General features: G+C 31.3%; 1 protein-coding gene across 1 annotated transcript in view; it reads left to right on the forward strand.

Annotated features, from left to right (window-relative positions):
• LOC100375377 (H(+)/Cl(-) exchange transporter 7-like) overlaps positions 1-20,441 on the forward strand; it is a 137,171-nt gene that overhangs the window by 90,139 nt on the left and 26,591 nt on the right. The window contains exons 4-5 of the mRNA XM_085492937.1: positions 1,758-1,883; positions 8,885-8,950. Coding sequence (XP_085349063.1) covers positions 1,758-1,883; positions 8,885-8,950 — 192 coding nt within the window. The remainder of the gene's footprint in view (positions 1-1,757; positions 1,884-8,884; positions 8,951-20,441) is intronic.

Consider the following 20,441-nt stretch of genomic DNA (forward strand, 5'->3'; position numbering starts at 1 on the left):
TGTAGCTATGTTGGTACTATATTACTAGCATTGTATCTATACATGTTGGTAGGATTTTACTAGCATTGTATCTATACATGTTGGTAGGATATTACTAGCATTGTAGCTATACATGTTGGTAGGATATTACTAGCATTGTAGCTATGCATGTTGGTAAGATATTACTAGCATTGTAGCTATACATGTTGGTAAGATATTACTAGCATTGTAGCTATACATGTTAGTAGGATATTACTAGCATTGTAGCTATACATGTTGGTAGAATATTACTAGCATTGTAGCTATACATGTTGGTAGAATATTACTAGCATTGTAGCTATACATGTTGGTAAGATATTACTAGCATTGTAGCTATACATGTTGGCAAGATATTACTAGCATTGTAGCTATACATGTTGGCAAGATATTACTAGCATTGTAGCTATACATGTTGGTAAGATATTACTAGCATTGTAGCTATACATGTTGGTAAGATATTACTAGCATTGTATCTATATATACATGTTGGTAGGATATTACTAGCATTGTAGCTATACATGTTGGTAGGATATTACTAGCATTGTAGCTATACATGTTGGTAAGATATTACTAGCATTGTATCTATATATACATGTTGGTAGGATATTACTAGCATTGTAGCTATACATGTTGGTAAGATATTACTAGCATTGTAGCTATACATGTTGGCAAGATATTACTAGCATTGTAGCTATACATGTTGGTAAGATATTACTAGCATTGTAGCTATACATGTTGGTAAGATATTACTAGCATTTTAGCTATACATGTTGGTAAGATATTACTAGCATTGTAGCTATACATGTTGGCAAGATATTACTAGCATTGTAGCTATACATGTTGGTAAGATATTACTAGCATTGTAGCTATACATGTTGGTAAGATATTACTAGCATTGTAGCTATACATGTTGGCAAGATATTACTAGCATTGTAGCTATACATGTTGGCAAGATATTACTAGCATTGTAGCTATACATGTTGGTAAGATATTACTAGCATTGTAGCTATACATGTTGGTAAGATATTACTAGCATTGTAGCTATACATGTTGGTAAGATATTACTAGCATTGTAGCTATACATGTTGGTAGGATATTACTAGCATTGTAGCTATACATGTTGGTAAGATATTACTAGCATTGTAGCTATACATGTTGGTAGGATATTACTAGCATTGTAGCTATACATGTAAATGTTAGTGAAATACTGTAGAATACTTTATTTTCGCTTGGAATTTATTTTCGCTAAAGGGATGATTCCGTGAAAATAAAATCCAGCGAATATACTTTTTTTCCTATATTTCACATTACACTCATCAAAAATCAGTGAAAATAAATTCCATACAAAACGCCCAAAAAACCTTTTCAGCGAAAATTAATTCCAGCGAAAATAAAGTATTTTACAGTAGTGCATAGACAGTGGTTTTCGTTATTTTCTTTGATAAGTAAAATTCATTAAAATGAATTCACATAAACATGTGAATACAACTCATAGAACTCATTGTTTGTCTGCCGAGTTTGTGACCTTATATGCAGTGAAATTGCTTGAAACATCAAAATAGTGAAATTGAATGCCAGTGAAAATAAATGGCTTACAACACACCCTAGGCATGTAGTCAATAAACAATAACATTAAAAGTAAATTATTAGATGAAGAATTTTTATTTGATTTTGTTTCACAGAATATTTTATTTAAAATACCTTTAACTTCTATAAAATCATTTTCTGATTATTTACAGATACGATATAGTTACCATGGCAGCGAAAATTGGGAAAGTATTTCCACAGATAATGATAGGGACACGGAAAGTGGTCATCATCACCACAGACGACATGAAAACAAGAAAATCAATGCAAGGTTTGAGGTGAGGATTATGAAAGATGAATGCCAATATGAGAGGATAAGTTTTTGGGATGCATCAATCACACTTTTCAAACAGAGGAGTATACCCAATAGATTACATTTCTTTGAAATTCTGTAAAAGATGAGATGAGATGCAGGTAGCCTGGGGCTCGTTAGAGATAACTCCTAGAAGTTATTGTGCATATTTTGATTCAGTCTAGCAACAGATTTTCTCATAATAAATAATAATAATAATAATATTTTATTAGCCTTTGGAGCGGCAAACAAAGAGAAGAAAACAACCAAATCATACATATTTGAAAAAGGAAAGAAGAAAAATCACATTAAATTCAAACTTTCTTTTCTATACTTATACAATTGAGTAATAAATAACTTCCTTGGATACAATATTCCCCAAATTATTGTTGACTTTCCACAATATGTCGCTAAAAAGTACATTAAACTTAAAATTAATTCCTCGAGAAAGAAAGTTATTAATAAGTGTTGGGTCTACTTCAAGGTTTTGAACTTTGTACATGAAATCTCCATAAAATTTGTGTCTTAAATGATAAGTTGCTTTGCATAAAAATAGAAAATGATAAATATCTTCTTTGTCGTCATTACATAGCTTGCACATTCCATTCCCTTTATATTTGTCCCATGTTATTTTATTACCCTCTAAATCCAGTGAGTTAGATCTGACTTTAAAACTCATCTTGAGTTATTCTAGCATACACATGCTTTTTGCTATTTTGCTCTATTATGAATTTAGATATCAGTTGGGTTCTGTAAATAGAGAAATATTCAGAGGTTTAAAGGGAAGTGGTTGTTGAGCCATACTCTGATTCTTATGAGATGCACACAACGCATGTTAAAATGCATTGTTTGTTTACATGAAATTTAAAAACATGCTGCACGAAGCCACCACCCTTTAAGTTCAGTGCATTTGATATTCCAATGATATTCAGTATGTTATTAATTCACTGGTTGCATTCTTGATCAAAATTCACCAAATACAGGGTTAGTAAAAATAGTGTTTTGATTTGGGAGTTAGATGCGTGAATGTAGCATTATTCGACAGCCGAACATTGGGACAAATCAGGTTGCACTCTTTATAATTTTAACCAAAATGTGATCACATTGTTACACTTTGATTATTTGGCGTCTTTACTACAAACTACGAGGGCAAGGAAGCCCGATCGTGCCTGCCGTTCGTGTCAGTGTTTCAGATTCTGATGTAATATTGGTTATAATTGTCACAACAGACCCTACCAGAAGGAACGTCACTCAGCAATGATTTATCTCAAATAATCATAAAGGAAATCATGGAGAGTGGTAATATGAATACTGGTACCAAGTTAGGGTTAGGGTCAGGGTTAGTTTGTAGTAAAGATGCCAAATAAATGAAGTGTTACAATGTGAACACATTTTGGTTAAAATTATAAAGAGTGCAACCTGATTTGTCTCAATGTTTGGCTGTCGAATAATGCTACATTCACGCATCTAACTACTAAATCGTAACACTATTTTTACAAACCCTATAATACATCATGCATTCCTCTAATGACAGATGTCATCCTCTAGTGATTGATCATTTCCATTACTTCAAAGTTAGGTATTTGAGTGAAGGCAATGTGTTGACCTTGACCATTGTGTTATATTCTTCATCGATCAAGGACTACAGATCAAAATGATATACTGGTAGATATTCTGGTAGAGAATATTTGTTCTCAATTTTTTATTCATTTTTATAAAATTAATTTATGAATGATTTTTGTATTGGTGGTGAAACGATTGATGATTTGCAAATTACTTAATTAATATGCAGATATAAAGAACAATACAGAAAATAGAACTACTTTATAGAAGGTTAATCAAATTGATGATGACAGTGAAAGGATTGATGGTATGCAAATTATCTAATTATTATGTATCTATAAAAAAGCAGACTGAATGTAAAACTACTTTGTGTAAGGTTACACAAGTTGATGATGACAGTGAAAGGGTTGATGATATGCAAATTTTCTAATTATTATGCACATATAAAAGAAGCAGACTGAATGTAAATCTACTTTGTGGGAGGTTACACAAATTGACAATGACAGTGAAAGGGTTGATGATATGCAAATTATCTAATTATTATGCACATATAAAAGAAGCAGACTGAATGTAAATCTACTTTGTGGGAGGTTACACAAATTGACAATGACAGTGAAAGGGTTGATGATATGCAAATTATCTAATTATTATGCACATATAAAAGAAGCAGACTGAATGTAAAACTACTTTGTGTAAGGTTACACAAATTGATGATGACAGTGAAAGGGTTGATGATATGCAAATTATCTCATTATTATGCACATATAAAAGAAGCAGACTGAATGTAAAACTACTTTGTGTAAGGTTACACAAATTGATGATGACAGTGAAAGGGTTGATGATATGCAAATTATCTAATTATTATGCATATGTAAAAAAGCTGACTGAATGTAAAACTACTTTGTGGAAGGTTACACAAATTGACAATGACAGTAAAAAAGCTGGTTGATGATAGAAAAATTACTATTATATTCACTTAAATGGTTAAAAGAAGCAGACAGGACATAGAGCTACTTTATGGAAGGTCACACAAGTTAAAATTCATGACAATTATTTCTGCCTTTGCTCTACATGTATTATACATGATTGCAAGTCACCACATGCATCCATTTTTTAACGATACAATAACCTCAGAAAGCTATCGCTACTAAAATAAAATGTCTTGATTCGTGCATATATGTCAGACAATAGGCCATATAATTGGTGCAGGCCGTTGCTGCCTTATCTAGAATACCGCAGAAAAAACAGCTGTTTGTTAATTTTATTTTGACTTTATATTCAAGGCATGTACACGGTCGCCACGGTGGCCGCCTAACAGACTCCTGCTGTACTGGCTACCCACGATAAGAAAAAATACTTAGCACTTGAAGAATTTCATATAGCATGTAGTGAGTCTGGCAAGGAACATGTGATAAATGGAACTCGTAAAAAAACAACCTGCACTACAAACTCATGTTTTGAAATATCAGTTTTGACACAACAAATGAAAGTAAGCTGAATTCTACCTTTGTACCAAATTGGTTATTTTCAAATTTAGGCATGTTTAAATAAGCAGCGATAATTTGTAATGGCAGTAAGGGACGATGATGACTAATGAGGCTTTTAGTGTGTGTTTAAGTTGTTTTCCTGTTTCAAAAATGCCTTCTGATGAGCTGCTGCCACTTACATATCATCACATGGGGGTAGCGGTATTAAGGGGCAAATTTGTGCTTCCCAGCTAGATCAGATTTGTATAGAGCAAAAGCAAATAAGCCCTACACTCAAATAAATAAATCAAGAGGGGATTTTTATCGTAATTTTTTTCCACCCGCCGCATAACAAATCCAAGTTGCATTTTCGTGGGAGTATATCATTGATCAAAGTACCGAAGTCTCGCGCAGATGAGAAACAAGGTTATACATGGAATAAAATTTTATTTCTTTTCTTCTCTTCGATCAATAATCTCACTTACAATTCTTTGGGAATCACACACATCTAATGGAAAAAAAGAATTAATTTTATTTTTGTTCAGCCCTCCTCAAAAAAATTGCCTTATAAAAACTCGAGAAACAAGGAATAAAAAAAGTCTGGCCTAATGAGCAGTGAGTAATTTACTATTCATGGTCAAAGCAAATTCAGGACATGATATGCAAAATTAACAAACCATCAGTATTTGGTCATAATTGTTTCTCAGAAATGCATTCAATTTTTATTCTATACCCCATATTTATGACACAACACTTGAAGTTGTACATTAAAATAGGAACAAATTCTTCGTGGAGTATTCATGGTGAAGTTGAATATTGATAAATATCGTAAGGTTGAAAAAATACCGTAAATTTGAAAAATACAAGTTGTGAAGTTCAACTAGCTCAACCAAATATAGCGAGAAACTGAACTATCGCGAGAATATGCAAATTCGTGAAGGAACGAGAAATGCAAATTAATCAAGTCAATAAATCATGCATAATGCTTCACATTAAGCATTCATATAAGCAGTATTGACTCTAAACTTGAAACTACTTGGAGATCTATATTTAAAGCGCAGTAGTCGTCGCATTTGTGTTGATAAACATTGATTTTCCCACAATCCAATGCGTTCTTCAAATGGAAATCAAAAGTATGAGGTTTGACCTGGGCGCGACTTGCACTGATTACTGTCGGTGACTCCTTCAATACCTTCCAATCGCATGAAAATTGCCTAATTAAAGCTTGGAAACGTCTCAGTTCGTACTCGTTGATCTGCGCAGCAGTCAAAGTTGCCATCTTTGTTTATATGAGACCCATATATCTCGCATATGCACAGCGCGACGACTACTGCGCTTCAAAGAATGTACTAATTTGCATATCAATAGGTAATAGCCCGAGACGCTCTACTGATTATTGAAATTGAAATTAAATCCTCTGTGACCAATGCTTCGATATTAAGTATTAAAATACAAGTAGATACATGTCGTTATATGTCGTTATATTTCTCAAGTGTTTTTATACTTGTCTGCATGTATGGCTATATTTAAAGTACAAGTCATGCAAATATGCAATTGGGGGATTATCAAAACACGGACTACTTTCAAATTTTGCTGCAGTTATGAGGTTTTTTGTTGATAATAGATCTTTGAAAATTTTCATATACTCTGATAGATATGTAACCTGATTAAAATAAGATCCTATTTTTTTTTCATATTTTTTTTATATGCTTTTAATTATTTATTTATATCATGCACTTTCTTTTAATTATATTATTTGAATTATTTATTTATTTGACAGTAGTTTTTTAAAAGTTTTGGTGATTGCGAAAGCCCACAAGTGGCGATTGTTAAAGTAATACAAAATAAGATGTATCTAGTAATAATAAAAACGACTACAAAATAATAAAAATCTGCAGTGAAATAAAATAGATAAAATTATATTATCAGATTTTAATAATATAGTGAAAATAACAAAATTTTAGAACCCAGTGAAAAGTTCATGTTTTATAATATGGGTACACAGGGGTTTTTCTCGGAAAAAACTGCAAGAGGGAGCACTGCAATTTAGTGGCGCCACCAAGCGGGGGAGATCGGGTTCTAAGTTATATTCTAAGTTAAAATGGAGCATTCTATGGCTTCCTTGGAGCCAAAATTACTATCAGACAGGTCACAGGTGAAGACTATGGCCACATGTGATTTCTGGTCAATCAGAATTTTATGGCCATGGCATGAGGGCACTGCGCCCCTGTTCCCTTGTTTAAAAAAATCCCTGGGTACATATGGAATCTCTGTCAAGCATCCCATGCTCAAAGAATATATTCATATCAGGTTGTTCTGATCATGATCAATATGATTGGTTAATTAAAATAATATAATTTTGAATACATTTGTATGGCTATTAAGTTATAGTGGCAATTGATGCTAGGGATTCATTGTAAAAGTTGTGCATACATTGGAAGACGTTTATGGATTTCTTTAATCTCTTCTATGTTTGCAAACAGTCTATCAAAAAGTACATTTAAATTAAAATATTTGCACAATATCATGGTTGTGCAATTTCAAGTAGTGGAAACATCTTCTTACTTCTCACTATGTACTTATATCAGTGTGGTTGTATTATTTACTTCAATCAGTACAGCCACATCAAGCATCTACCTACTAGACTTTAACTTTGTGTCATGATTAATTCTTTTCAATTAAATATAAGTATGTAACAGATTTGTGAATAGTACATGTCAGGTTAAATCTGTCCTGCTTCTTTGAATACCAATCGCTCTAAAGTGTTTATGATTCATTGCATTTCATTCAATTGAAATCAATATTGCATAGTTTCTGATTCATTTCAGAATCGTTGCCATGCCCTTAATAGAGGTTGGTCATATTTCACTGATAAACGCAGCAGCTATTACTACAGTACAGTGCGAGTGTAACTTAAAGCACGCTGGTCGTTGCGCAGCGCGTGTTCAAATTTCATGTAAATAAACAATGTATTTTACAAGCGTTGTATACGTCGCTATGAGTCCCATATCGAACAGGACGCGGCACGACGACTGCCGCCCTTTAACTTCAAATTAAGCTGACTATCAACGGGCTGTGCCTTTCATAAAAACTTATTAAATAATTTCAACTTATTCATTGTAGTATTTAGTATATGAGAAATATTTAGGAAGATTCTGCTGCACAATTTATATATGTGGTAACTTTCTAAACAAGTTATGAGCTCCAAGCCAACTTAAAGCTAACTACACGTTAACCTTCTCACCACCAGACTTTTTCGGTCAAATTTTTTTCTTATTTCTTCAATATTTCTGGAAATGAACCCTAATTTTGGAGCCAACAGACAAAAATTGGGTAAATTTTCAGTTTTCACTTAAAGCGGTTGTCGCATCGCGTGTTCGAATTTCATGTAAATAAACAATGTATTTTACACGTACGTGTTGTATACGTCGTTATAAGTCTCATATCGAACAGAACGCGACGCAACGACTGTCGCCCTTTAAAAAATTTGGCTATTTTTTTTCCAATCTTTCGAAAGAAAATGCAAACTACAAACAGGACTAGTGTGTGAATTTGTGATGAAAAGGGAGAACTGGTGGTGAAATGTTACATGTATGTTACGCTTAGGCCATATTATATACTGCTTAATTAACATAAATATATATTCAAATAGTCTAGCGCAAGTTAAATTCATGTACCAATTTTATTGCAGGATAAACTATTTGTGAAATACACATGAAATTTTGAAACAACTAGTTTAATTGGGTTTGATAATAAAATTGTATCTCTTTAAACACACACGCCCCTCTCACTTGATTAATGTCCAGACCATGATGATGCAATATATAATAAAACACAGACACACATGTAATTAATTTCTCATCTGTTTGTTGTTTTATTTTACTGAGTGGAAATGTTTTATTGATGTCTCTATGTTACCGTCCTGGTCGCACAATAAAATGTGTTTATTTCTCCGCAGAGCGTTAACTATGACGTCATAGAGAATGATCCGTACCTACGAGATGAGCAGGCCAGCGGATATAAGGTAAGCCTGATTACCCGATGAACGTGATTTGCTGTGAAACCCTGTTGTTGCAGTATTTCAAGTTTATCCTACATTACAGTCTTCAAATTATTCAAGACCCTGCATTAAATGCAATTTGAATGCATGAAATAATCGAAAGTACATATGAAGTACATTTTTTTTTAGCTTAAAATCATAAATTTTTTATTTATAATCACGGTGCTCTGTTTTGTGCAACAATAAGTTTTTATTATGGTCAGTTTAGCCTTGAGTACTCTTCAATCCTCTGCATCCCCAGTGGACATAAGGCTGTCTTGGGTACTACTACAGAATAATATAAAAATCATGGTTTATTAATTTTACAACATAATAGAGTGTTTTAATTGACATCACACTAGACAGATGACTTTGTATATTAATGAATGCATTGAAAAAGAGCACTTAGCAATAGCTATAGGTTAATAAAAAATGATTTTTAGCTCCGCTGTCGACTTTGTCGAGCGGAGCATATCATATGAGTGATTGTTCGTCGTCGTCCGTGTCAATGTTTTACTTTTTCGACTTCTTCTTGAAAACTACAAGCCTGAATGCTTTGGTACTTGGTGTATATGTACCTTGGGTAGACCTCTCTTAGGTTTGTTCATTTCATGTTGATATCTTCAATTCTCTAATTTTGGTGAATATTTTTGTCATTTTTAGTAAAAAGTGATATTTTCGACTTCTTGTTAAAAACCGCAAGTCCAATTGCTTTGATACTACATATATAGGTACTACATGTGGACCTCTCTCAGATTTGTTAATTTTGTAATGATATCTTTAATTCTCTAATTTTGGTGAATATTTTTGTCATTTTTGGTAAAAAGTGATATTTTCGACTTCTTGTTAAAAACCACAAGTCCAATTGCTTTGATACTACATATATAGGTACTACATGTGGACCTCTCTCAGATTTGTTAATTTTGTAATGATATCTTTAATTCTCTAATTTTGGTGAATATTTTTGTCATTTTGGGTAAAAAGTGATATTTTCGACTTCTTGTTAAAAACCGCAAGTCCAATTGCTTTGATATTACATGTATAGGTACTACATGTGGACCTCTCTCAGATTTGTTAATTTTGTAATGATATCTTTAATTCTCTAATTTTGGTGAATATTTTTGTCATTTTTGGTAAAAAGTGATATTCTCGACTTCTTGTTGAAAACCGCAAGTCCAATTGCTTTTATTTGACATATATAGGTACTACATGTGGACCTCTCTCAGTTTTGTTCATTTTGTGATGATGTCTTCAATTCTCTAATTTTGGTGAATATTTTTGTAATTTTTGGTAAAAAGTGATATTTTCGACTTGTTAAAAACCAAAAGTTCAATTGGTTTGATATTACATATATAGATACTACATGTAGACCCTTCTCAGATTTGTTCATTTCGTGATGATATCTTCAATTCTCTAATTTTGGTGAATATTTTTGTCATTTTTGGTAGAAAGTAATATTTTCGATTTCTTGTTAAAAACTGTAAGTCTGATTGCTTTGATACTATACATATTGTTCATTTTCTAATGATGTCTTCAGTTCTTTAATTGAAATGTGCATTGCTAACAGCGGAGCTATCTCAGCCAATAGGCTGCTTGTTTTTAAATATAAGACATTTATTGCATTCATTTAAAAAATATATTTTTATTTCTAGTTTAAAAGCAATAAAATATGCACTTCAAATGATAATAAAACAATAGAACGCGTTTCGAAAAAATGTGTAAAATTTTGCCATTGTAGGAGTGAAGATTTCACTGAGATCTTAAACCCTTTGGTCAAACTTTTTAACATTTTTTGCCTTTTTATAATTCACAAAATAGTCCTGTTTATAGTCTGCACTTTCCTTCAGTAGATTGGGACAAAAATTGCCAATTTTTTTGAGTACCGGTAAAAACAGAAAATTGAATCAATTTTTTTCTATTGCCCCCAAAATTAGGGTTCATTTCTAGAAATATTGAAGAATATATGAAAAAAGTGCCAACAAATTTGGGCAAGAATATCTGGTGGTTAATACGCAACAGTCACATTTTCATGAACTTTGCATGTCAATGAAAATCATAGAATTTTTTAGCATTGAAAATTTCTTTGGGGTCTTACGGCACAAATTTTGTGTTAATTCCTGAATGCCATAAAAATATCAAATCAAAAAAATATCTATCTAAGAAAATTAAGTAGTTTACAGTTAATGTCCTATTGCAGATAGGTCTTGCAGAACGTTTGTCTAAAATTTGGCAATAAGTATGTAGAATTATTTTGTGAAATTTGACTATTAAAAGTTTGTCATTGAACTAAATACGTGGAGTAAGCACGATTCAGTGTTAATGAAACTTGTGTGAACCCGGCTATCATAAAATCCATTGCTGTGTGGACAGGGGTATCTGGATCTTATCATATTCTAAAAATCAGTAACAGCTTTAAAGATAATGATCTTTAAGTTTAACAACTGATGTTCATTTCAACATCTATATAGGTATATCATCTGTGTATCTCACAGATGGCGTAGATATTATAATTCATAATCCTGTCACATACTAAATACCTACATACCATGTCTAATCTGATGTGTTGCTAAGCTGGTTTCCATGGCAATAGCATGGATGAATTGAAACTTGATCACATATAATGATGTGCGTATTTTTTTTTAATTTATATGTATTTATAAAGCTTTGTTTAAATTGAATTTGATCATAGCTAGATTATTTATTGGGAATAATATTTGAATAATTATATTTATAAGGAATAACTCTTTTATTTTCATAATGCCACCAGCCGAAGCTTCTAATTTACAAAATTTGTTAAGGCGATTTAGAAACAATATTCAAAATCTGAAATATGTACATAAAGCAAACAAAAATAATGATTAAATAATTCAAAAAATAATAATAATCTGATTTTAATCAGATTCTAGTAAAATTGGGCTCAACTTCAACTGGTTTAGCCCTTTAAATTCTAAAGTCACTTTTCTCAACTTTCACAAAATAAAGTAAAATAAATGTTTCAAAAATTATTATCAAGACAAGTGATCAATAAAAAATGATGTCATTTTAATAAATAATAAAATTAATAAAGAACTTCTTAAAAAAAAACCATAAAAATGTGCAGAATTTGTAAAAAAAATTGATTGGAACAATAAAAAAAAAAGAAACCGTATCTGCGTGTTTTTGGATTTACTCACTGATTTGGAGCATAACAGAACATAAATATTATCTTCTCCTGTCTTCTTGCTCATGTCGTTTTTTTTCTCTTAAATTTTCCCAGCAGGAAGCCATAAATATGTTATCTTTGTTTTTGTCATTTCAACCAGACTGATAAATACATCCATCCATCTCTTTAAATGTATATAACCTGTAAAAATTCTAAAATGCAATCGGTGGATCAAGGCTATAATTATACAGTAAATCATAAATCATATGTATTTAATAACTAGGTCAAATTGTCAAATTATGGTCATTTACTTATTATTAAAAAATACGATGAAAAAAAATATTTCATCATCACAATATTTGGTTTCAAAAGTATTACATAATAGACAAGTTTTGAGGTCTGTTGTTACCGTAGAAACTTGTGCACTCTGGTGTGAAAACATTTCAGTTTCGTTCACATACGGAGGTTGATTTTACAGCGTAATTGTTCGATAGCTTATTAGTTCACCAGTAACCATGGAAATTAGCAAATAATTTGCATGGGCTAGAAATCACCCTCCCCAATCTTGCATGGGAACCGACTGATGGGTATATATAACTCAAAACTTCTCTATTATTAAGACACATGTCGTAGAATTTCATTTTATTTGGCACAGAATATACAACCTTCAAACATGTTAAATTACTCCACAAAAAATAGTTTCAAACATAATTAATAAGAATATTACAAAATATGATTTTGTTATCATATGTAATTAAACAATCACATTTGGAAGTAAGATGAAAATCACCATTTTCATGAATTTTTAACTTATTTTTTGTACAAAAATTAGTTAGGTAAAAGTATATCTTTTACAGTTTTGTGTACAAATAGCATAACATTAAAACCATGAGGTTAAAATCAATGATATATCAGTTTTATTGACCATTCCTATTTAGTCACAACTACCAATCTGATTTATTCACAGTAATCAATGCTCCAATTATGTAAATTACCGGTAGTACATGAACTGTGTGTTGTAACACAGGGTAGATCCAAAACTCACCGCAGTGTGACGTCGAACACTGCCAAACAATTATGGCAGTTACTATGTTTTTATCCGTTATTCTGTTAAATCAAGTAAGATAAATGTATATGAGTGATGGCTGAACTGTTGTCTTAACACCTTTCAGCTCACTTTGATGCTTAAAGAAAGAGCAACTTTAAATATAACTAAATATTTCATGATTTCAAAAATAACAATATGAATACAAATTGTAATATTCATAGACTTGAATGCTATGTGAATGAACCCATCTCATATTATTTAAATTATAGATTTGCTAGTCGTGGTGACTTGCAATATTTAATGCAAGTCTGAAGTTACTGTTGTTGTTACAGGTTCTGTGCAAATACCATGCGTCAACTTGAAATGATATTTATTGCTTTTGAAGTGGGTGCTGGAAAATGTCACATTCTCTGTAACACTGGCAATATAACTATAAAGGGGTTTATGAAGAGTCCCACAGGTTGAACCAATAGAATTTTTTTTCTACTCGCAGTATTGAGCAAGATGGATGAAGTTGGTTTACTATTTGCTTTTAATCAGTCTTTTTTTACTGTTATTAGATGTTTCATCTGTTCCCTGGTTGCTAAGTTACTGATTAAAATTTGATGTAGGTAGAAATTCTGGTTGCTTAAACGATAAGATAGCTGGTCACTTCAAAGATGTGATCTCTGGTCTTTTTACGGATGTCAAATATCTCAATACCAATTTTAAGATATCACAAATGTGAAATCACATTATTTGTTTTGGAAATATGTAAACTTCCAAGGCAGTCAACCACTACAAAATAAACACGTTCAGTATAAAACCAAAGCTGTTCGTTTGTCATTCAATGCCCCTTAACTTAACGCATCCCCTGTTGAATGCATCCACAAATCGAATGTGAAAAAAAAGCATCAGAATGCAATGTGGTAATACAACATTGTCTCACGCATAGTTACCAAAGCAACCAGTTGGCCCAAAACTCGTGGTATCAGAAGCAATTTTTTTCTGCAATTTGTTATTTACCACAATTTGAGGAGAAAATGAATCAATTTTCAGTAGTAATTTAATAATAGCACTCATTATTGAAATTATATTATAGCAAATATTGTTGTCATGGCGACAATAAGCTTTCATTGTAGAAATATGCTGTAAATTGACATAGGTGTTTGAAATATTGTGTTGAAACTGCTCTCCCGTCTCCAAAAATGTGATTAGATATAAAGCTCCAGCTTATTTTTGAATTTTTCTATTTGCCATATTTCATTTAATTTTAATTTTGTTTATCTATAACAGCTTTATATATTTTAAATCTGAAAAAGCAGAAAATAAAAACAAAAATAAATAAATGTGCGGGGTAGATCAACAAAAATAAAATATGGCAATTAAAAAAATTAGCCCATACGTACATCAGATTCCATCAGAATTTTACACAAAATAATATATATGGCATGTTAAAACAATTTTTGTTTTGGCAAAAGCCAGGCGAGCCAGGCGACATTTGCATCTATTGAAGTCACTACTGCCTGATGTTTTGTTGGTGGTAATTGCAATGGACATACAGGCCAATCTCCTAAACATAATATTGCGTGTGTGGAGAACATGACAGTCTGTACTCGGATTTATGCTACTGAGTGAGCAGTTGGCTCTGGGAATGAAATCTAACCCAGAACCTTCGTGATGTGAGGAAAAAACACTAACCACTTTATTATCATTCAGGTATTACAATGTACCAGACTTACTGGTTAATATGAATGGCATCCACAGTAATATATCTATTAGTGCATGCAGTATGTGCTTTTAGGCATAAAAATATTCAGTAAAAGTGATCTCTCGAGTACAGAGACAGTTATCTCTTTATTGAGCTGATAAGACTATGGAGGAGTCTTGTTTGCATTTTACTGAACAGTGTTTGGAATGTACTAGATTGGGAATTCATGCTTCTAGTTTTTTGGAGGTGATGTTTGAGCACTATAAATTGCTTTGATATTACATATATAGGTACTACATGTGGACCACTCTCAAATTTGTTCATTTTTAATGATATCGTCAATTCTCTAATTTTGGTGAATATTTTTTTCATTTTTGGTGTGCATTGCTAACAGTGGAGCTATCTCAGCCGACAGGCTGCTTGTTTATAAATAAAAGTTATTGAAGTTGTAAATGGTTAACAAGAAATCCTGGTTGTGCTTAAAATAAACCAACTATTTGAAAAGGGCTTTTAAATTGAGCGATAGGATATTCATGCATCATAAATTTTTCCTCTTTTAAAAACTATAAAGATAACTATATTATCTGGTGTAATACCAATTTTGCAGAAAACTGAATTGAACCTGCAAGCATTGTCAACAACAATCCTTAGTATACAAAATCAACCACTATATGTATGTTGCCTAGCAACCAGTGGACCTGAAATTTTGAGCACTATCATTGACTACTTGACTACATAGAAACTCTTAAATCTATAATAACAATATTATATTTTGATTTAAAAGAAATATTACACAGAAACGCAATATATTGAAGTACAAAAGGTGTTTTGATATTGATTAAGTATTGTAATAAAAATTATATAGTAAAATGGAATTAATACAAAAGCTGAAAGTTGCAAAAAGATTGCAACAATTGTTGAAATGGATTTTTAGAAACTGAATCTATTGCTGCAATATTCACGACTGAGTAGGTTTTATTGAAATTTATTGTTAAACATACTTAGGAACTGTTGTCTTTATTTTCAGCACTTTCTAATTCTTGTAAAGCAATATTGTGTTTATTCGATGTGATCGTGAGATTGATTCTTTCCTAGTAACGATTGTATAAACTCCTAGGGAAATGTAGCACTGAGAAATATTGTGATGTCATTTTAAATACTTCCTTGCATAGAATTAAAAGGAATGTTTCTCAGATTGACAAATTTAACCAAGAACCCCTGATTCTGGAGAAAATTTATGAAAATTTGCCTTTAAGGGAGACTGATATACCATCTAAATAATTAATAGTCAATAATTCTATATCAATTTATTTTTTTATAAATTTTCATAAATTTTAAATGATGATTGAAAACCATTTGACCATGAGTTTCAAATTGATATTATTCAATGAGAGCAATTTAATTCGATAACAGACCAGTGGGTATGTGTGTGCGGTACAGTTCAAAGAATTCTTAAGCTCACTAGCTCGTACAATGTAGCTTTGCCATTTGATCAAAACTTTTAACCTATTCTTGGTACTGTAAAATCTGTATTAGAAGCTGCAGCTTCTATTAAAATGGTACAATGCAACAGAGGTGATGCAGCGGCTTCTATTAGATCATCTACACATATGAGAGATGATGAATTTTTGATTCTCAATTATCAAAAACAAATAATGCGACTTCTATTAGGGAAGCGGCTTCTATTAGATCATCTACACATATGAGAGATGATGAATTTTTAGCTCCGCTGTCGACTTTGTCGAGCGGAGCTTATCATATGAGTGATTGTCCGTCGTCGTCCGTCGTCCGTGTCAATGTTTTACTTTTTTGACTTCTTCTTGAAAACTACAAGCCTGAATGCTTTGATACTTGGTGTATATGTACCTTGGGTAGACCTCTCTTAGGTTTGTTCATTTCATGTTGATATCTTCAATTCTCTAATTTTGGTGAATATTTTTGTCATTTTTGGTAAAAAGTGATATTTTCGACTTCTTGTTAAAAACCGCAAGTGCAATTGCTTTGATATTACATATATAGGTACTACATGTGGACCTCTCTCAGATTTGTTCATTTTGTAATGATATCTTTAATTCTCTAATTTTGGTGAATATTTTTATCATTTTTGGTAAAAAGTGATATTTTCAACTTCTTGTTAAAAACCGCAAGTCCAATTGCTTTGATACTACATATATAGGTACTACATGTGAACCTCTCTCAGATTTGTTCATTTCGTGATGATATCTTCAATTCTCTAATTTTGGTGAATATTTTTGTCATTTTTGGTAAAAAGTGATATTTTCGACTTCTTGTTAAAAACCACAAGTCTGATTGCTTTGATATTACATATATAGGTACTACATGTGGACCTCTCTCAGATTTGTTCATATTGTGATGATGTCTTCAATTCTCTAATTTTGGTGAATATTTTTGTAATTTTTGGTAAAAAGTGATATTTTCGACTTCTTGTTAAAAACCAATAGTTCAATTGCTTTGATATTACATATTTAGACACTACATGTAGACCTTTCTCAGATTTGTTCGTTTCGTGATGATATCTTCGATTCTATAATTTTGGTGAATATTTTTGTCATTTTTGGTAAAAAGTGATATTTTCGACTTCTTGTAAAAAACCAATAGTCTGATTACTTTGATATTACATATATAGGTACTACATGTGGACCTCTCTCAGATTTGTTCATTTTGTAATGATATCTTTAATTCTCTAATTTTGGTGAATATTTTTATCATTTTTGGTAAAAAGTGATATTTTCAACTTCTTGTTAAAAACCGCAAGTCCAATTGCTTTGATACTACATATATAGGTACTACATGTGAACCTCTCTCAGATTTGTTCATTTCGTGATGATATCTTCAATTCTCTAATTTTGGTGAATATTTTTGTCATTTTTGGTAAAAAGTGATATTTTCGACTTCTTGTTAAAAACCACAAGTCTGATTGCTTTGATATTACATATATAGGTACTACATGTGGACCTCTCTCAGATTTGTTCATTTTGTAATGATATCTTTAATTCTCTAATTTTGGTGAATATTTTTATCATTTTTGGTAAAAAGTGATATTTTCAACTTCTTGTTAAAAACCGCAAGTCCAATTGCTTTGATACTACATATATAGGTACTACATGTGAACCTCTCTCAGATTTGTTCATTTCGTGATGATATCTTCAATTCTCTAATTTTGGTGAATATTTTTGTCATTTTTGGTAAAAAGTGATATTTTCGACTTCTTGTTAAAAACCACAAGTCTGATTGCTTTGATATTACATATATAGGTACTACATGTGGACCTCTCTCAGATTTGTTCATATTGTGATGATGTCTTCAATTCTCTAATTTTGGTGAATATTTTTGTAATTTTTGGTAAAAAGTGATATTTTCGACTTCTTGTTAAAAACCAATAGTTCAATTGCTTTGATATTACATATTTAGACACTACATGTAGACCTTTCTCAGATTTGTTCGTTTCGTGATGATATCTTCGATTCTATAATTTTGGTGAATATTTTTGTCATTTTTGGTAAAAAGTGATATTTTCGACTTCTTGTAAAAAACCAATAGTCTGATTACTTTGATATTACATATATAGGTACTACATGTGGACCTCTCTCAGATTTGTTCATTTTGTAATGATATCTTTAATTCTCTAATTTTGGTGAATATTTTTATCATTTTTGGTAAAAAGTGATATTTTCAACTTCTTGTTAAAAACCGCAAGTCCAATTGCTTTGATACTACATATATAGGTACTACATGTGAACCTCTCTCAGATTTGTTCATTTCGTGATGATATCTTCAATTCTCTAATTTTGGTGAATATTTTTGTCATTTTTGGTAAAAAGTGATATTTTCGACTTCTTGTTAAAAACCACAAGTCTGATTGCTTTGATATTACATATATAGGTACTACATGTGGACCTCTCTCAGATTTGTTCATTTTGTAATGATATCTTTAATTCTCTAATTTTGGTGAATATTTTTATCATTTTTGGTAAAAAGTGATATTTTCAACTTCTTGTTAAAAACCGCAAGTCCAATTGCTTTGATACTACATATATAGGTACTACATGTGAACCTCTCTCAGATTTGTTCATTTCGTGATGATATCTTCAATTCTCTAATTTTGGTGAATATTTTTGTCATTTTTGGTAAAAAGTGATATTTTCGACTTCTTGTTAAAAACCACAAGTCTGATTGCTTTGATATTACATATATAGGTACTACATGTGGACCTCTCTCAGATTTGTTCATATTGTGATGATGTCTTCAATTCTCTAATTTTGGTGAATATTTTTGTAATTTTTGGTAAAAAGTGATATTTTCGACTTCTTGTTAAAAACCAATAGTTCAATTGCTTTGATATTACATATTTAGACACTACATGTAGACCTTTCTCAGATTTGTTCGTTTCGTGATGATATCTTCGATTCTATAATTTTGGTGAATATTTTTGTCATTTTTGGTAAAAAGTGATATTTTCGACTTCTTGTAAAAAACCAATAGTCTGATTACTTTGATATTACATATATAGGTACTACATGTGGACCTCTCTCAGATTTGTTCATTTTGTGATGATATCTTCGATTCTATAATTTTGGTGAATATTTTTGTCATTTTTGGTAAAAAGTGATATTTTCGACTTCTTGTAAAAAACCAATAGTCTGATTGCTTTGATATTACATATTTAGATACTACATGTAGACCTTTCTCAGATTTGTTCATTTCGTGATGATATCTTCAATTCTATAATTTTGGTGAATATTTTTGTCATTTTTGGTAAAAAGTGATATTTTCGACTTCTTGTAAAAAACCAATAGTCTGATTGCTTTGATATTACATGTATAGGTACTACATGTGGACCTCTCTCAGATTTGTTCATTTTGTGATGATATCTTCAATTCTCTAATTTTGGTGAATATTTTTGTCATTTTTGGTAAAAAGTGATATTTTCGACTTCTTGTTAAAAACTGCAAGTCCGATTGCTTTGATACTATACATATTGTTCATTTTCTAATGATGTCTTCAGTTCTTTAATTGAAATGTGCATTGCTAACAGCGGAGCTATCTCAGCCGATAGGCTGCTTGTTGATTCTCAATTATCAAAAACAATTGATGCGACTTCTATTAGGGAAGCGGCTTCTATTAGATCATCTACACATATGAGAGATGATGAATTTTTGATTCGCAATTATCAAAAACAAATGATGCGACTTCTATTAGGGATGCAGCTTCTAATACAGATTTTACGGTAGTATTTACCTATGTTACTAATATAACATATTTAGGCAGTTGACCTTGGTCTATTTAGCTGTTCGTCAGTTTTGAAAGCAAAATAAGCTTGATCACCAACTTTACCCTAGCTAAATTTTACTGTAACACTTTATACTTCATGGAATAAAGGACGTTGACACAGAAAAATTTCAACAGCCAATCAGAATACCTTATTCATATTTGAATGAATTAAACACTGTATTGCTAAACTGTTTACAAAATTTATATAACCTATAATTCCTTTTCTTCTTAGTTGTACATCCGTTATTGGAAAACATTTTATTGAAATTCTTTGAATATTGAGAGATTGCAGAAATTGGATTTC

This window comes from Saccoglossus kowalevskii, chromosome 18 (genome assembly GCF_978046115.1).
Source record: "Saccoglossus kowalevskii chromosome 18, keSacKowa6.1, whole genome shotgun sequence".
In the NCBI taxonomy this organism is placed as follows: Eukaryota; Metazoa; Hemichordata; class Enteropneusta; family Harrimaniidae; genus Saccoglossus; species Saccoglossus kowalevskii.